This window comes from Bombus vosnesenskii, unplaced genomic scaffold, assembly GCF_011952255.1.
Source record: "Bombus vosnesenskii isolate JDL3184/JDL3185 unplaced genomic scaffold, Bvos_JDL3184-5_v1.1 scf7180000013285, whole genome shotgun sequence".
Lineage (NCBI taxonomy): Eukaryota > Metazoa > Arthropoda > Insecta > Hymenoptera > Apidae > Bombus > Bombus vosnesenskii.
This window is the reverse complement of record NW_022882938.1, coordinates 3225359-3242199: the sequence shown is the minus strand read 5'-3', so window position 1 is coordinate 3242199 and position 16841 is coordinate 3225359. Positions and strand designations below refer to the sequence as shown.

The following is a 16841-nucleotide window of genomic DNA, read 5'->3' as shown; positions in this document are numbered from 1 at the left end:
CGACCAATGTGGATGCCGGCTTTTAATGGAAAATCGACTGCGCCCGGGGAAACCCGCTGGAAGAGAATCACGATGATTCCGTGAAATATGGAGGCAGGAGCGAGCAGGTTTTCGACGGAGCCGGTAAAGCTGCACAGAGTGCTGGGGCTGCGTTAATGGGTGATTGATAAACGACCTTCTCTCATCAACTGCATCGGCTGCATATTTATCACCGGACAGACTCAGCAGTCCTCGTGTTAGCGTCAGCCAACTGGAAAGTATCGCAAGATATTGCTCGGAAGCACGTCGAGTCGTTTCTCTTAAAAAGGAATGAATAAATTAAACACCCATTGGATTTCGGACATATATAGACTAGACGATGTAGTTGAAAATTAATTCGAGTAATCTTCTAGAAATTTTCGCATAATTCAATGCAGCAATGGGGGCCATACGAGCGAGTGGGAAGCTTTCTGCAAGGTGTCCCTTTGGTGAAGCAACGTCAGTGTTAACATTCCCTGTTACGATTCAGCGTTAACAGTTCACGCGTGTCAGTCACGTGCCGGTCGACCAGCGACCCTCTGCTCGTTTAACTCGGACGAATTGGGCGTCGCGAAGTTGCCCTTTCTGTCCGATTTGGAGGATAACGAGGACAGATGCCTGCGAAATTACACTTAGATGATTCTCACGAATCCGAGTCTTCATCCCTCTCGATAAAATAATAAGTTTTTCTTTTTTTAGTTCGTTTTTTTAAAAAAAAAGGACTGGCAGTGGAGAAAAGGTAGCAAGGATAGTCGTTGGAGCGTCAGCGGAGAAGCATAAAGTGGTATTAGGGATTGGTATATCGCCATCAGAAGCGCGCAGGGACAGGATGCCACGATCGGCAATAAATATGGTTCATAAGCCAGGAATGGCTGGCGAAAGATATAGAAACGTTCCTAGACGTCCCGCAGCGAGTCGCGTGTCACACATAACGTCGACGAAACGGCTCTGTCGACTTTACGACCACGAATTAGGATTAAACCCGGCTTGGACCGTTCGCCATCATCTGCTTCGTTGATAGTCGAATGATTCAATTTATTCCAGCTTCGAGAAAGTTCTCCTTTTCTCTTACTCGTGTGGAGCAACACCGGGAGAAATGTTTATAACGGTGGTTTGTCGTATAATAATTATTAATCTGGTTGTAGTAAATAATTTCGAAACAGGGAAGCTGGGAAAAACTTAGATACAGGTCGTTTCGTCTTCCGTGATCCGCGAATCTCCGCTGGGGTCGGCCAGTCCAATCGAAAGGTCATTACAACTTTTTGCCGACTCAATCAAGAAGTTAATGTCCTTTAACCTCTAGGCGTTCCCCGCAGAGTTCGCAGAATCCCGGGAATCGTGAGCGTAAGAACTCGACGGCTCTCACATGCCGGGCAAAATAGATCACCAGTTTTATGATTGATCGCCTATTGGCTTCGCGTGCTAGCCAGCCTTTTTACTTCCTTTTTTTTTTGCGATAGCGGGTATTATTGCTCAAGCATAGAACTCCAGTCTCACTCTGCTTCCTTTACTTGTATCGTTCCGTTTTACTATTTTTATGCTTTAACATCCGCTGAAAAAATATTGCAAATATTAACAAGCTTTGCCGAATAATTTTAAGTGAAATTTTGTCACGATGGAGGTGTTGGTAAAACAATGGCGTTGAAAAGATGATAAAAAATTGTGATTATCGGGTAGAAATGCTTTCGTAAGAGCCGCATATCACCTGGAGGGATCGTGGTATTTATCGAACTGCCGAGAAATGGGAGGAATTCGTCAAGAAGATAATCCGTAAAATGATGATCTCTGGTGGCTCTGCTGGTACCTTCTGTCCGCTACGGTCAATTTAATGCACCTCGTTTCTCTTCGGTAACGAGATGTTCGTAAGATGACCAACTATTAAACCACGAATAGTCCTGAACTTCAAAAATAAAGAATTAAAATCGAAATGATTCTTCAACGTCGTTGAATCTATATGCAACCTTATAAACGTTAAAGACGAAAAGAAAGATCGGAGAAAAGATTTCTCTCGAATAGAAAATGCTGGAGGGAATGCTCGAAAAGTCGGGGCGAATGATCATTGGCGGGATAATCGGGCACGGTGGAGGTCCATCAGCGGATTCGACGAGTCTGCCGAACGTCCAATATCCAGGAGATCGACCATAAAAAAAGGAGTCGAGGCTGGCGCGGGCGTTAAAAATATTCAAGATCGTTTGTCAGGCTGAATTACAGCCCCGCTCGGGCCCGCCATCACCCCCATTCCCTTTAGATCTCGGGCTAACGGGGTAACGGGATCCTGCGGAACGCGTTGCGCAACGTGGAGAGAGGGCAGAAGAGGAAAGAGTCGACGAGGACGGCTACGACGACGACGACGACGATCCCGGGCACATGTGTCGAACCTGAAATATGTAGGCGTGGTCTGGATGGGACTAGCAGACGCGTCCCGACGACCGAATATGTTCACCCCGTTCGTACGCTCCACCCCCGTCTAACCCTGGGAACGTTGCCATTGGCCGGTGCCACCCTCGTTGCGCCTCCACCTGCCACGCCGAGCTACCCTCCGCGGGATTCTACCCCTAAATACAGGGGATGCGCGGCCGGTTCCCTCATTTTAACGTGGTCCGCCGATGCACGTTGTACCCTTGTCCTCGTTCTCTGTGTTTCTTCTTCGGTGTTACTGCGATCGGATCGCTCATCTGTGCCGGTGTTATCACCGACGCTTGTGATTAACTTCATGTTTGTTATCCGATGGAAGGAAACTGTGTGAACTGATGTCTTAGACCAAGGATGATTGACACCCGAAGGGGGTGAGCAGCGTGGCTGTTACACGGTGATTGCCGGAGGAAGAATTCTCTGTTGGACGCGTGGTCCGGTAAGTTTAGTTTTGTATGCTTGAAATAAAGCAATTAAGTGGTCTTTCGTTTCTCTACGAAAATTGTAGTTTTTAGAGAATTACTTTGTTATTACGCTTAATTTCGTGTACTTAATTGCTTTGTAATTTCTACGTGAAAGTCTTTGTTATTCGCGCTACCAATCGTTTAGATGATATTGTCAATTTTCACCGACGTTCGATTACGCGTTTCCACTCGTTCAAACGCATCTACGAAATCGCTTGTCTATTTTCATTGACCCAGTTTCCCTCAGTTTGAGCATGGTCGTAACACCTGGTGTTCGAGTATAGAAGCGCGAGCCTCATCCATCATTTCCGCGGAGCTTGGTAAATTGACCATCGGCTGTCATTGTCACAGGTCGATCATCCGGAGCGAGCAGGATGACAATGGAAGATCGTACGAGTGGCATCGACCGTGCCGCCCCCGCGACGTCTACGACGGCCACGTCGGGGTTGACGTCGTCCAGTCCTCCGTCTATCAGCGACGTCACCTCCGACGCTTCGTATCCTCTTCAGCGCGCTAGCAAGCGTTCCTTCGACGTGGCGTTCCTCGTCGCGCCTGACGAGAACCTTGCTCGTCGGCAGAGCGAGAAAATGAGGATGGTGTCGAGCAGGAAGGATCGTATTCGCGAAGAAATATCAACGGAGAACATCTTGGACTCGGATAGACTGCCGCAGAATCTCACGATCAAGAACTACGACAACGACACCGGTGGTTCCGATAGGAGGAGGATGATGCAGTGCACGGAGAACTCTTTAAGTCCTCCATATATATCTCCGAGAACGCTGACTCCGACGTTACCAGGTTTGTCACCTGATACCGACACTCGGAGGTACGTCTCTGGCACCCGTCTACAGAAATCACCCAGTCCACCTACGTTTGCTACTCATCAGTCGATGTTAACCACTTGCCCGGATGCGGTGGAGCCAAATCTGACTTGCAACAAGGTTTACGATACAGTTATACCCTGTCCGACCGACAGACATGGAGAATCTCGAAGCGCGTTTACGAAGGTGAATCTGACAGCACAAAGGAACGGCTTCAACGACGATGGACAGACTTCGCCAAGATCCTCCATATCGCCAGACGATCGTACCGGGTACCAGAGCAGCGTCAGTCCACCAGTGGTACCACTGACAGCTACTACTGGATACAAGTACGCGCCGTTTCCCACGAAAATGTCTTATCCTTTCCTGGTCAGTCCCGAGAGCAGTCAACCTGGTCTACTGGAGAATTTGAAGATACCCCAGATTGCCCAGCCACCCAAAGTACCCAGTCCAAAGATACCCAGCTTCCGACCGGATCTACCACCAGTTTATCCGAATTTGTCATACAATCCGATCTCCGTGTTTCCACCGATGGCGGATGCGTTGACTAGACCGAGATTTCTGGCGACGGCCGCTGGGGTGGCTGGTCTTCTGCCCTCGTCGTTCGCCGCGTTGACTCTGCCCGCGCAAAATGTTTGCGCCAAGTGCAATCTATCATTTCGGATGACCTCCGACTTGGTGTACCACATGAGATCACATCATAAGAACGAAAACTCCGGTGAAGCTGCCAGAAGGCGAAGGGAGGAGAAACTAAGGTGCCCTGTCTGCGACGAGAGCTTTAGGGAAAGACACCATCTGACTAGGCACATGACCGCGCATCAGGATAAGGAGAGCGACGCGATCGTGGATCAGGTCGAAGTGAAGAGACGAGCCACCACTGTTCACAGCAAGTGACGACGGAAATCGTCGACAGAAGACACGGTACTGACCAGTGGCTATTCGTTTGAAAATTAAGATGTTTCTTTTACGAAGGGGAGGATATGGAGTTTAAATTTTAAGGACTTTGAGAACTTGGAAGGAGAAGTGAGAGAATTTGTTTCAGGCGTGTTATTTTTTATTGTTATTTTATTATAAGGCTCGTTTAATCTGTTTTCATTCTGATCATTCATCTATGAGAATTGAAATTCGATCGGACGAAGATAAATGTTCTTCCAGTTTTTTAAGATATCATCTCCTAACATACGTAGCTCGATACACAGGATCACTTATTCTACCATAAACTCCTCGTTAACCAAATATTCACGAGATTTTTGCACTTGTCCATTTCAACTGAAGTACTTCACGAGATTAATCGATTACGACATTTTACATGGTATACGTGTATGATAACGAACTAATCGCTAGAAGCTTTACCGATTAACTTAAGAGATTTTACCTTTGCGAGATAAGGTGATATTCCCTCTTTAGTCAATATTAGGTAGGAGAAATTTGTAAATATCGCGATTAATCGTCGATTGATCGGACTTTATCCTAGTTTTAAGGGTATGATAGATCGCTCGAGTATTGCTTGAATCCCAATTATTTTCTTTTACGCCGTCACAATTTTCGCGATTTAAAATATTCTCAATATTTTTTTCCAGCTGGAAAACCGAACGTTTTGATTCACGTTGGCTGGTAGGCAGGTGTGTCGAGGGGGTTGGAGCACAGGTGGGGCAGAGAGCGTGTTCTGGCGGGGCAGAACGCGACGTAAGCCGCGTTCATTTGTGTGTCGGGGGTGGCGCGGCAATAAATAGATCGTAAACCGTACCCCGGCTAACACACAAACCGGCGGAGCGCGCATAATGGTAGGAAACAATGAATGCCGTAATCGGAAACAGTGCCGGTTTGTTATCTGCCATTTACACTCCATTTAACTTCAAACAGTGAATCGGCTGGCGCGCATTCGCGTTTTAAATACACGCGACCTCCGTAGCTATCCCCGGCTCCACCCCCGCCGTGCCTCACCCGCCCCTATGATCCCCTCCTGCTCGACGTACGGCTTAACATAGGGTTAACCTGCCGCTCGGAGTGGCTTAATATTGCCCGGAATTGCTTGACTTATCGCCACTTCCATTCCTGGCTTAATGTTTGCTTATTTCATCGCTCTGCTGAATCGTGATTCGCTCACCTGTGTATTTCTGTTATGTTTCCCTCTTTGGTCCTTCCTATCGAGCACATTGATAATTAAGAATTTATCAAAAGCATCGGGACAGAGGTGAAATAAAATAAGGAAACAGATGGGGTTCGAGCCAATACAAACGAATAAATCTTTTTAAGGATAAGAATGATAAAAAGCTACAGTATTCTGTACAGCAATAATTGCAGTAGTGTGTATATATATTCGACCTCGAAGATTTTTTTTCAATTTTAATGAAAAAAAAAATGAGGGTGTTCTTTCCTCGATCGCTAAAGGAGACGTTAATACTGTAAAAGCGACTCATGGAATAGTATCTGTGGAAGTTCGACGTTATCAAATAATGATTCTATATCGGATCCACGGATTTCTTAGAATATTGCGGCCCATACGACGTTGTTCTAGATATATGTGCACGATGTAAGTCTGATGTAAATGACTCTTCATACAGGTGTAAAATTATCATCGGCGTTCTGTTTTGTTTTATAAGAATTATTTATCACGACGTGTCACGTTGTATCGGTTCAATGTAAATATCACTCTGTACATAAGCACTGTATGTATTCGGAATCGTTGTTAATGAATAAAAAGAATATCCGTGAAGAGAACTCTGCGAATGTTAAACCTTATCCACTTCTTCGTTTCGTCTCTCCTCCATCTTATAAATTCTATGGTTTCATAGCAGAAGTTTAACGTTATTCTACACCGTATTTCATTCGTTGTCCTTAATTCCTCATGGTAATAACTCTCTCATTCGGCAGAGGTATTAAAGTTACTTTTTTTAATTCGTTTCTCTTTTGTACGGTTGTCCCTGCACCGCCCAAAAGCCGATTACACGGCAATAGATTAATTTTTGACCACTTGAAATCTCTCCCTACTCGGATACTTTCGAACGTCGTTGTATCGATCGTTGTTTCCTAAGAAACCTTACTCGTATAACGTTTCTTAGAAACGATCGTAAAAATTACAATTACAAAGGAGGATACTGACAAATATTCCAGCGAAAGTGACTTGCGCAAATATCGACTTGTTGAATCGAACATCCACGCTAGAAAACTCCCTGAAGACTATTCAGGGAGGTATCAGCCTCTCGAGAGAAAAACCACAGAGAAATCCCCTAAACGGGTAACGTTAAGCCCGTCGAAACCGCAGCCAATACAACAAACAATCTCTTACCGCCCTCGTTTCGGCTTAACTTCGCCCCTTAACCCCCTACCCCGAGAATAAGTGTACTTACCCTCTGCCCGAGGTCCATAAAGATAAATAACACGAAGCAGCCCACGGGCTCCGGGAACAGTCATATCCCTTATAAAACTAGGAAGAACCCCCTCGGAAATTCCCATCATCCTCTTTCCACCGTGGCCTGCTCCTGTCTTCCATTTAACGAGCAAATCCATCCCCGACGCTTCCGTTTCTTCCACGCTTTCGTCTTATTATCGTCGCCCTTCCATCTCTACGGACTCGATGCCGAATTCGAGGAATCGTTCTCTTACAGTCACGAAACGTTGACGAAAGTATCAATCGACGACCACAACGATTCAATAAAAACGAATCGCGGTATGGATGTGGAAGTGGATTTGAAAGAGATCCTGACCATTATGCTCGGTGGTTCGATTTAAAAGGAGCATCGCAGCCATTCATCCCTCTTGGTTCCGATCAGACAATCGGTCTTCCCACCCTTGTTAGCGATACTTCACCGTGGAGAATCGCGCGCATGCTTGTTCTGTCAGTGAAATAATGACAATGTCATAGCTCCGGGCTGATTTGCCACGGCGCCCTTGCCACGTGGGCGACGATTGGACGCGGATATGCTAATATGGCGTCCGTTCCAAGACATTAACTTCTCGGTTTGCCGATTCTCGCCAGACGAGTCACGTCTTCGACGCGAGACCACATACGCTACGTCGATCATTCGATATCTTCGCTTCTGTGTTCCCATGAACGGATCGAGCAAGACGTGACTCACCTTTACGTATTTCATCTTCAATTGCATTCGTTAAGAAACGAGACTTGCTTCGAAGATTTGAACTTCTATGTAAGATACTGTAATCGAAGAAGCATTTTATTTTTGTAAAAAAGTATACGGCCGAAAGTCAGAGTTTATACGAGTGCTGGTAGAAAGATGGGCCCCAATACCGTCGGACACCCCGATTCCCAATTAGCCACGGTGTTTCGTCGCGATTATGTAACTTGACTGCGAACACGCAGCTTACATCGGTCTCACGATGATCCCCGTTTCGGCGTATCGATCTCAATCAGACGTTGCTAAACGATTTTCACAACGCCACTTTTCTAGGACATATGCTTCGTTTCGCCTTTAAGCTTTTTCACACGCGATACCAGAAGCAATTACGATGGAAATACACACATCCGCTTGTAGTATAAAATACGGAAACGTGTCAAATTTACCGAATTTCTCAACCACGAGAATAAACACACGTCCAGCATATCGCCGGTATCGCTGAATCCTTCTGTCCTGTCGCGGGAGATGGTAAATCCGCGGTGAAAGGACAGCCGCCGAATTCGAAGCGGATACTGCGCACCGTTCGCGCATAGTTTGCGGCTCGACAAAGAGCTGTCTGGGAAAAAAGCAGACCGCAGCGGTGTCGTGCGGTAGAGACCGAAATAGAAAAGACCGGCCAGGCGGGCAATAATTCGAAACAAAATGTCAAGCGGCCACCATTGTCGAGTGCGGTGGTGCGGTAGGCGCCAACTAGCGCCGACGAGAAAATATCGCCGACAGTAAATCAAGGTGTAGAAGAGGATTCACCACCTTCTCCCATCCCCTGGCTCACACGCTCTCTTCCCTCCTGTCCCTTCCACCCTCGCAGGCCTGTTTCATCCCTCTGCGGATGGTCCAGCCGCACGATCGCGCCCTCACCAGCTTCCGTTCCTTGTCACTGTGTGCTTCGTGCGCCGCGGTGTTTCGTGTTGACGTTCAAGGTTACACGTTTGGATAGTCGTTTGAGCATTGATAAAGTTCAGAAGGTACTTTTTCGTGAATTCTGAGGAAGAATATCTTTTTTTCAATTAACATGGTTAAAAAAGGTGGACGATTTTTTGTGATATCGAAGCATATGAGAGAAAGAGAGAGAGAGAGAGGGAGAGGAGATGGTTGTACGGTGGAAAAAAGATTTTCCATCCTGCTTAAATATGTCCGACCGCAAAGCAATAAAATATCTTTATCTTACTCGTGCCATTACTCCCTTGATTCAGTGGGGTTCAATTTACATTCCTATCGGGGCTTCGGAAAGATAAGTCCATTTAAATAAATTAGTAATGCTATCTCTTGGTCGGCGGCCCGGGGTGGCGTTTAATAATATTTTATCAATTTTCGCGGCGATTCGTTACGCGGTGACGCTGTTCACCATTGTTCCGACGTACAATTGCTCGAGTTTTAAACTTTACGCCTCGATGAATCATCTTTCGCGAACCGATTTGCCGCGTGATAAGTTGCTGAAAAAGTTCTCCGCTGCCTCAAAAAACATTTCGCGGATCGATGAATCGCTACGTAGCGGAACAATTTGTAGTTCTTACATTTACACTTATATTTGTAGCTTTTAAAGGAAAATTCGTTGGAAAAAAATTGTAACGTATCGGCTCTTTTTATTATTTTTGCCTACTACCAAGTAGCGTAAAGCAGCGGGTGAGAATTTTGAAAATAGATCTGTTCTGTTCGTCGTTTGTGCAGAGTTGTCGTTTCCCCTTTGTGGCTGGCGTGTAGGTAGGACAATATAATGGGGCATAACAACGGCGTTAACACGCACTGGCCGACCCCGGACGCGACCCGGGACCCTCGCCGGGTGAATTACACCTCTGATAATTACTAGAAATTAATGTTCGAGCCTTACACCGGTCATTGTGAACCGAGTCGTTTAACCAACCCTTGTTTACTTGCTTTTACGCTTTTAATCGCGATACCTGTATCACTTACCGAGATGTTTTTCATCCTCTCTTTCAATCGTTTTATCTCGAAAGGAGTTAAACGGAATATTTCATACGTGGTCTATCCAATTATCATCGAATCACGATTGCATCTGCTTCAAAATCAGTAAGAAGGCAGGAAATAGGAAAGGAGAGAGATGGGCGAGAAGCAGAGGGCAAGAAAAGACGATGGGGTTCGTAAAATTGAAAAATTAAAATCGGCGCCGATGACGGCGCGGATCCGCGGCCGATATAGAGGGCGGACCGCCCGATGGGATGTATTAAAGCTGCGGCAAGGGCCACACCAGCAGATAGGTTAATGTGAATTTATTGCGATCGAGATATCGCGTCGGCCAGAAAGCAGAGACGCGTGCTACGCGCCCCGTCGAACCGATAGCTATTGTGCAACCGCTTTCAAATCGTTCCTAGTAAAGGTCCAGACCGCGACCAAGGGGATCCGTCGCTGTTTTAAACCAACCACCCATTTTCCTGGGGTCGAGCTTCTTATCTGAATGCATCTGGGACTGCCACGCGTACAGCTTCTTCTCCGGTTAAATGAATTGCGAGCGATACCGTGATTCCCTGATAGCCGGACGATTCTTCTAGAATTCCGAAGGCAGAGTATCGTCTCTACCCTTGCATTGTACTAATTTTCTCTACGATCAGAGACCTTGACTCTTACTTATAGAGCTCTGCTTGTTCTATCCATTCGAAAGTATCAATCGGAGATCGTAAAATTTTATTCGCTAAATCCCATCGAATTAATGCTTCTTTTAACCTTCGAACGACGATCGTCATGTAGATATTTCACGTTTATTTCTGTCTAGATTACATGTACGAATTACTATTCTATGAAACTATACGAACGATTCCATATCTTAAATTAATTTCATTATTATATCACGATGGAAAGTCTTTTTTCTCCGCTTAATTGATATAAATTAAAATATTTGTCGCTTGTCACGACCGTATTCTTCCTCTGCTGGAGGATCGTTATCGCTCTTAGCGATACTATAAATTGTTTTTGTAAGAAGAATCTGGTGGATCAATCGAAGGAGACAGGCTGCTCCGATCGGGCCGGTCTCCAGATAGCTTCTGGTGCGAGGCTGTCCTCCTCGGCGCGGCCCCGCGCGTCTTCTTCGAGCCTCTCCGCCGGATAGTCCCTGTGATCGTATATCACATTACTTTAATTCATATGGTAATCGCGCGCGGCGCAGTGACTACGCGGCTCCGGCGAAAACTTTCGGAACAATGCGAGGGACAATGCGAGGGGTGCGTGGGAGGGAGTGGGGAGGGGGTGGTGCACGGGGGATGTAGAGGTAGTGCGGAGGAGAGGACACCGTCGCTCGCAGAGGGGATGGAACAACGCCAGGGTGAAAGGAGGGTAGAGGCACTGGAAATGGTGGAGTTGGACGAGAACGGTGCGAATGCGATATTGAATTCGCCCCTGGCGACGTGCCTGTTATCGACAATGTCCGACCGCTGGACCGGAAGCCATTTGCTCGCTCTGTGACGAAATTTATGAAAGTTTCGCGGACCTCTCGCGGTATAATTGGGAAGGCTGCCGCATGTGTGGCAGCGCGAAGGTGGACTGGTCGACCTGTGCTTTGCACCGTCCTGAACATGTTTGCTTCACTCGAGCGCTGCTGCCCGATTCCGTTGCGGAAACGGAAGAAGCGACCCGCCCCCTGAGTATTTTCTGTCGCGTTGACGTGTTAGAGAGAATTTGACTGTTAGAGAGAATTTGACACGGGAGCTACAACAGTGTGTAGGAATATTCTATTCTGTGCATCGTGGAACAGTCACATTGTCTTTGATAATAAATATAGGAGGATATAAAATAAGATTCGCAAAATTTGGTCAGGATTCAGAGTGGGAAAAGGAACGAAGCTTGGTTGCTGGATTAAAAGGATTGTTGTTTCGATTCTGTTGGCAGTCGCCCCGGTGTCGGGTTCCGATAGAAATGAAATTCCCATTTCGCGATGAAAACCGCGGCTCAATTCGCGACGAATCCATATGCCGAGGAGCGCGCTATCCAATCTGAAAGTGGCCGGTTAAAGCGAACAGCTTATGCACCATACGTTTCGGGCGCATGTTCGCGCCCACGTTCGTGATTTCGTCCAGAAGCAACGAAAACCGCCGATGGAAATGAATGCCGCGTAGCTCTGGCCCAGATCCCGTTTCCGATTTTCCCTTTTCGCGCTCCATTTTCGTTCTTCGAGAATACTTTCGCGTATGGATGAAAAGTGGAGTGATCAAAGTTTCATTCGAACTGTACAGAGCTTATGTCAGATCTGTTTCTATTGAAACTGAAACCAGAAAGCTATGTGGTTTAGATTGAGCGACGATTAATTCAAGCAAAGCTCTCTCTCTCTCTTTCTCTTCCTCTTTCTTTGGCGATCATCAAAAGTATGACAAAATCTGCAAAATTTCAGCATCCAAATTTCGATTGAAGCGCCTGATGGAAATTGGCCGGTTGGCCATATGCGTCGATTCTCTAGTTGTGCGCGCAGAAAAGCTGGATGGGCGTCGAGGAGGTGGCGAAGCGGCAGGGTCCGGGGTGGTGGGCCGCATTACAAATTTAATCTTACAAATGGATCCGAAAACTTGGAAACAATGGAATATATGAAATGCGGCCGCGTATATCATGTCGCTAGACACGGGGTGGTTCCAGCGGCAATATTGTCAGGGCCGATCCATATTCTCCGCGAGCGTGCAGGGGGATGGGGCCCGGCTAGATCCAGAGAACGGGGAAATATCGAAGGAAGGGTGGAAAGAAAGGCAAAACACGCTGTTGGCAAGACAAGAAGTCGCGAGACACGCATGGTTCCTGTCGCGTTCCAACCAGCACGTGTGGCCCCTAGATTCTGGCATCACATAGGTACGGAGTTATCGAGCACGCTGAGGTCGAGATACGTCGTAAAGAATTTATAACCGACTCTCTGAAAACGATTTCTCATCGATGATAGCATTCCTTAAACTTTGCAGAACAGTCGGTTCTAGTTATAGTATTGCTTCCTACTTCTTCGTCGTTTCTCTTGAGGGTTGATTAACAAATATCGGCGTTCGCAACGAAGCTGATGAATTTTTAGAACAAAGCTATTTCGTAGGAAAATGGAAGGGAACAGTGGACGATCCATTTCCGCGATTCGATCAAAGAATTTGTGGAGGCAAGGGACGCGTAAGCAAGCGTTTGTGGAGAGGATAAAAGGGAAGGGAGAAAGCTCGTAGGTTCGAGGCAGAGTCTACCCGGCTAGATTAGCATAAATATGGCGTCTTAGAACGGGGCAGTTTGTCATCGTTAGCAAAGCACACGCTTCCTGGGACTTGTCGAGTCACACTCCTCTGAATCGTCGTGGCCGCTTCTATTCCGCACGGGGTACCGACAAACGTTCCACAGGAAGGAAACCACCGATGTAGGTTGTTGGATACACGACGAGCGACCGTGCGAGTTAGCTAGTCGGGATTGTATCCACCCGCCACCCTCTAGAACTCGTTTTTGCCCCTTTCCTGACCTTGCTAGTAGGAGACAGGTACTTCGGTAGCCGAACTTCCCGAACGCAGATTTCGCACTGGCTAAAGGATAACGTGATTTAGATCTCGTTCCAGGTGCTAGTTGGAGTTAAATTGCCTCCGTTCTACGCGGAGCCACGCTAGGAAAGGACACTGTAGGGATAATGTAGTCACTTTCGATGTTCAAACCTTTAGTTGTAACTTTCGTCGAACTTTCCTCGCAACTTTAAAATTCAAAATCTGTATATCACAGAAAAATGGCGTTACTCATAGAAAGTAAAAGATGCGAATTTCTTCCGGAACAGTTTTCTTCAAGATACGAGATGAATTGGCTTTTTATCGCAATTTCATAAAAGCATCGATCTATCAGTCTGAAATAGAAAGCTCGCGCAACTTTGCCGATTCATTCGATCGGCTCGCGTTATTACGATCTCGCCCTAGTATCGTCACCAATCTGCTAAAACGCATCGCCATACTTCATAAACACCCCTGCATGCCCGCAAGACGTATTAGCCTCGAGATGCCACGGCGAGCGGGAGTGACATTACTTTTCTATTAGAACGATTGGACGAAAGAAAGAATCGATATCCGCGCCCATAGTTTCCGTTCGCTTTCTATCCCCCTGAAATCTATTCTACCGCCCTTGAACATCTTATCGTATCATGGCGAAAAATGTTCATTTCCCGAAGATTTTCTAATTTAATAGTTCCACAGACATCTATGTTTTCTTTGCAATCAATCAACAACTTTTGACAAATTCTTAGGACAGATTCGCGGATGACTTTCAGTCTCCTTCGAACCCCCGACTGCCGTACTCGAGGGAGCGTTTACCGCGGATAATTCATATTTATGACTGAACGCTTTATCAACCCCACTTGCCTCGTATACATTTAATTGAGACGTCCGTGTCGGAAGCAATAGGGTGCGAACCCTGTTGTCTCAGGGGGTTGGAAACACAATGGCTCTACCACTCGATGGACGTTCGCTTCGTTTCTCTGGACTGTCGTTGACCGTCGTTAACGATCTGCATGGATTTCCTCGATATTCGAGTGCGTGTCCGGTCCGATCATTCTTCTTGCTCGTCGTGCGATTCGTCGCGACTGATTCGTGGCCAATCGCTGACCATCGTCGTTCTTATTGAGTCACTGCAGAAATCGAGCTACGCGGTTCCTCTATACTCTATCCGATAAACCTTTATTGAAAATTTACGTCGACTTTTATATTTCACATATTTATAGGAATCGCATAACATTTAGAATTCTCTATACCGTTTTGATTCTTCCACCTCGACTACTGCTCGCTTATCTGGAATCTCCACCCCTGGACGTATGCTGGTTCCATTGAGAATTTGTTTCCCGCAAAATTGGTAAGCCTATTCAGGTAACATGCTATAACTATGATCCGTTCTTAATATCCCGTGGATCTTTTACATTGGAATAACGTAGATTGGTAGCTGACGTTACATTTGTCTATAGAACTGTAAATAGATACATAGACTGCCCAGATTCTCCTGTTGTTTAAGAGGTTTCAGAAAGATCGCATTATTCTACGCATCTCTGTACAGACTCTGACTAACTATGCCTTCGCTAGCTCTATCAAGCGTATCTGCAAACATGCCAATTCACTCGTCCATCTACCCGACTGCTTCTGCGAATTGCTGCTCGTGTTTAAGAAACATGTCAGTAACTCGTCTTTATTCTCGCACCATACGTCATTTCCTATTAATTGTTAATTACTTTTACTGTGCCAAAGGATTATTATTATTATTATTATCGTTTTGATAAATATTTATTTAAGTTCGGTGTAAATTATAGCAAATCGTAGTTGAGATTTTGAGTATACCTAGACATATTATCGCATTTTTCGATGACATTCTCCTAAGATCCAGAGACATGCTCAAGCGAACAAATTACAAATAAATCGGCCATCAAAGATGAAGAAATCAGTACGTTTGGCGAGTTCTCCACGAAGAAAGAGGTGGATTTACGAGCTGCTCCCAGAGCGAGCGATTACGCGCTCGTAAAGAAGCTCGTAAGTGGAATCGTTCCCGTGGCGCGTTCTCACGATCAGTCCGAGCGATCGTCATCGAAGGCGCGCAGGGCCTTTTAGCGATTGCAGCCATGTATCTGGCCCGTCGATTGAGTTATCGCGCGATAGCCTCGACGCCACCGGCCAAGTAATTGAACCAAAACTTTCTCGCCACCGGTTACCGATCCTCTTTCTATCCTTCCTCTTCCTCCCTTTCTTTCCTTCGAACGATGCGACGCGAGGAATGCGAGCAAAGAGGAGGAAGAAGAACAGACAGAGAGGAGGAAAAAGAAGAAAACGAAATTGGAAAGTGTCCGCGGGAAGTTGCCGACGCCCGGCCACTATTATTATTATCGGTCGACACAGGCCGATCCCCCCGCGATCGGCTTTTAATCTTCGATCGTCGATCGGCCTATTAGGCGGGAACAGGCGAATGGCCCGTAATTGAAACTCTGTTATCGCGGCCTTCTACGTGATTGCATCGGTAGCGCGAGGCCGAATCATTCGCGTTTATCTGCCGGCAAGAAGTTCTCGCGCGATCTCGCGGCTCGTCGATGAGATCGCTCGCCAAACCGTGTCTTTTTAGCCGACACCCACCCTTCCAAGAAGAAACTTAATGAAATCGGAGCTACGGATATCGTTCGATCTTGTTCGTCCGCAACGTACCGCTGAACGAACGTTCCGTCGTATCTGCATCGTAAATTAATTTCCTCTCGTGGAATATGTTAATAGCGATCGTACGAGGACGGTTCGCTATCGAATAAGAAAACAGGCGACAGGTTGATGAAAATTTTTAAATATCGTCGATCGATGTTACGAGAAGACGTTAGAGGCTTGGGATTTTTTTCTAGAGGGAGAAGATAATTGATTTCTCTTTTTTACGATCCGACGACGGCCCGATGGACAAACAAAAGCTTTCGACTATCGATCCTTCCTCGTGGTCCCGCTTCCATACTTTTCGTCCCGTGATCCCAGAGGGTCCGCTCCGGATCCATAAGTATTTTCTCAGATTGAAAAGCTTTCGGCATGAAATATGGGTCAGAGATATGAGCGCAACCCTTCTACGGTTTTAATGGAATTAGTATTTAATACTGGTGGGTGTTGGGGGCGCGAAAGGGACCGGCCGGAAAGGGGGAAAAAACTAAGTGGTTCTGTCCTGTTAGGAGCAGTCTCCCGTTTACCGGTATTGCCTTTGCAGAAAATTTACTACTCGTTAGAGGCCTCGAATTAAAAGGCCGTCGCGCAAGAGCGCGGATAACGTCCGGAAGAAAAAATACTGCTCCCCGCGATTCCATTTGTGCCGTCTATGGACCTTGGAAGGGACGGTGGCTTGCTGAAGAAATAGAGGCGGTTCCCAGTGAAAAACAAGCAACGAATCGAACGTAATACGTCACTGACGATTACGAAGCAAATGGCAACAGGATATCCTCAAATATTTCCCAGATTCGTATCGGTCTGGCTTGTACAATGTGACGAAACTGTAGATTAAACTATTAAGCAGCGGTACCAATTGCTTCAGATGTGCTTAGAGTTGCATGTAGAATTTCA

General features: G+C 46.4%; 1 protein-coding gene across 1 annotated transcript; it reads left to right on the top strand.

Moving 5' to 3' along the window:
• Positions 1 to 782: 782 nt before the first annotated feature.
• Positions 783 to 6436, top strand: LOC117232205. Its single transcript, XM_033491420.1, has 2 exons — positions 783 to 2869; positions 3246 to 6436. Exon 2 carries the CDS (start codon positions 3269 to 3271, stop codon positions 4607 to 4609), a length of 1341 nt encoding a protein of 446 aa, XP_033347311.1. The 5' UTR covers positions 783 to 2869; positions 3246 to 3268; the 3' UTR covers positions 4610 to 6436.
• The last annotated feature ends 10405 nt before the right edge of the window (positions 6437 to 16841 follow it).

Excerpts from the sequence above, each read along its gene's own strand:
- LOC117232205 (XM_033491420.1), top strand. The coding sequence starts at position 3,269 with ATGACAATGGAAGATCGTACGAGTGGCATCGACCGTGCCGCCCCCGCG.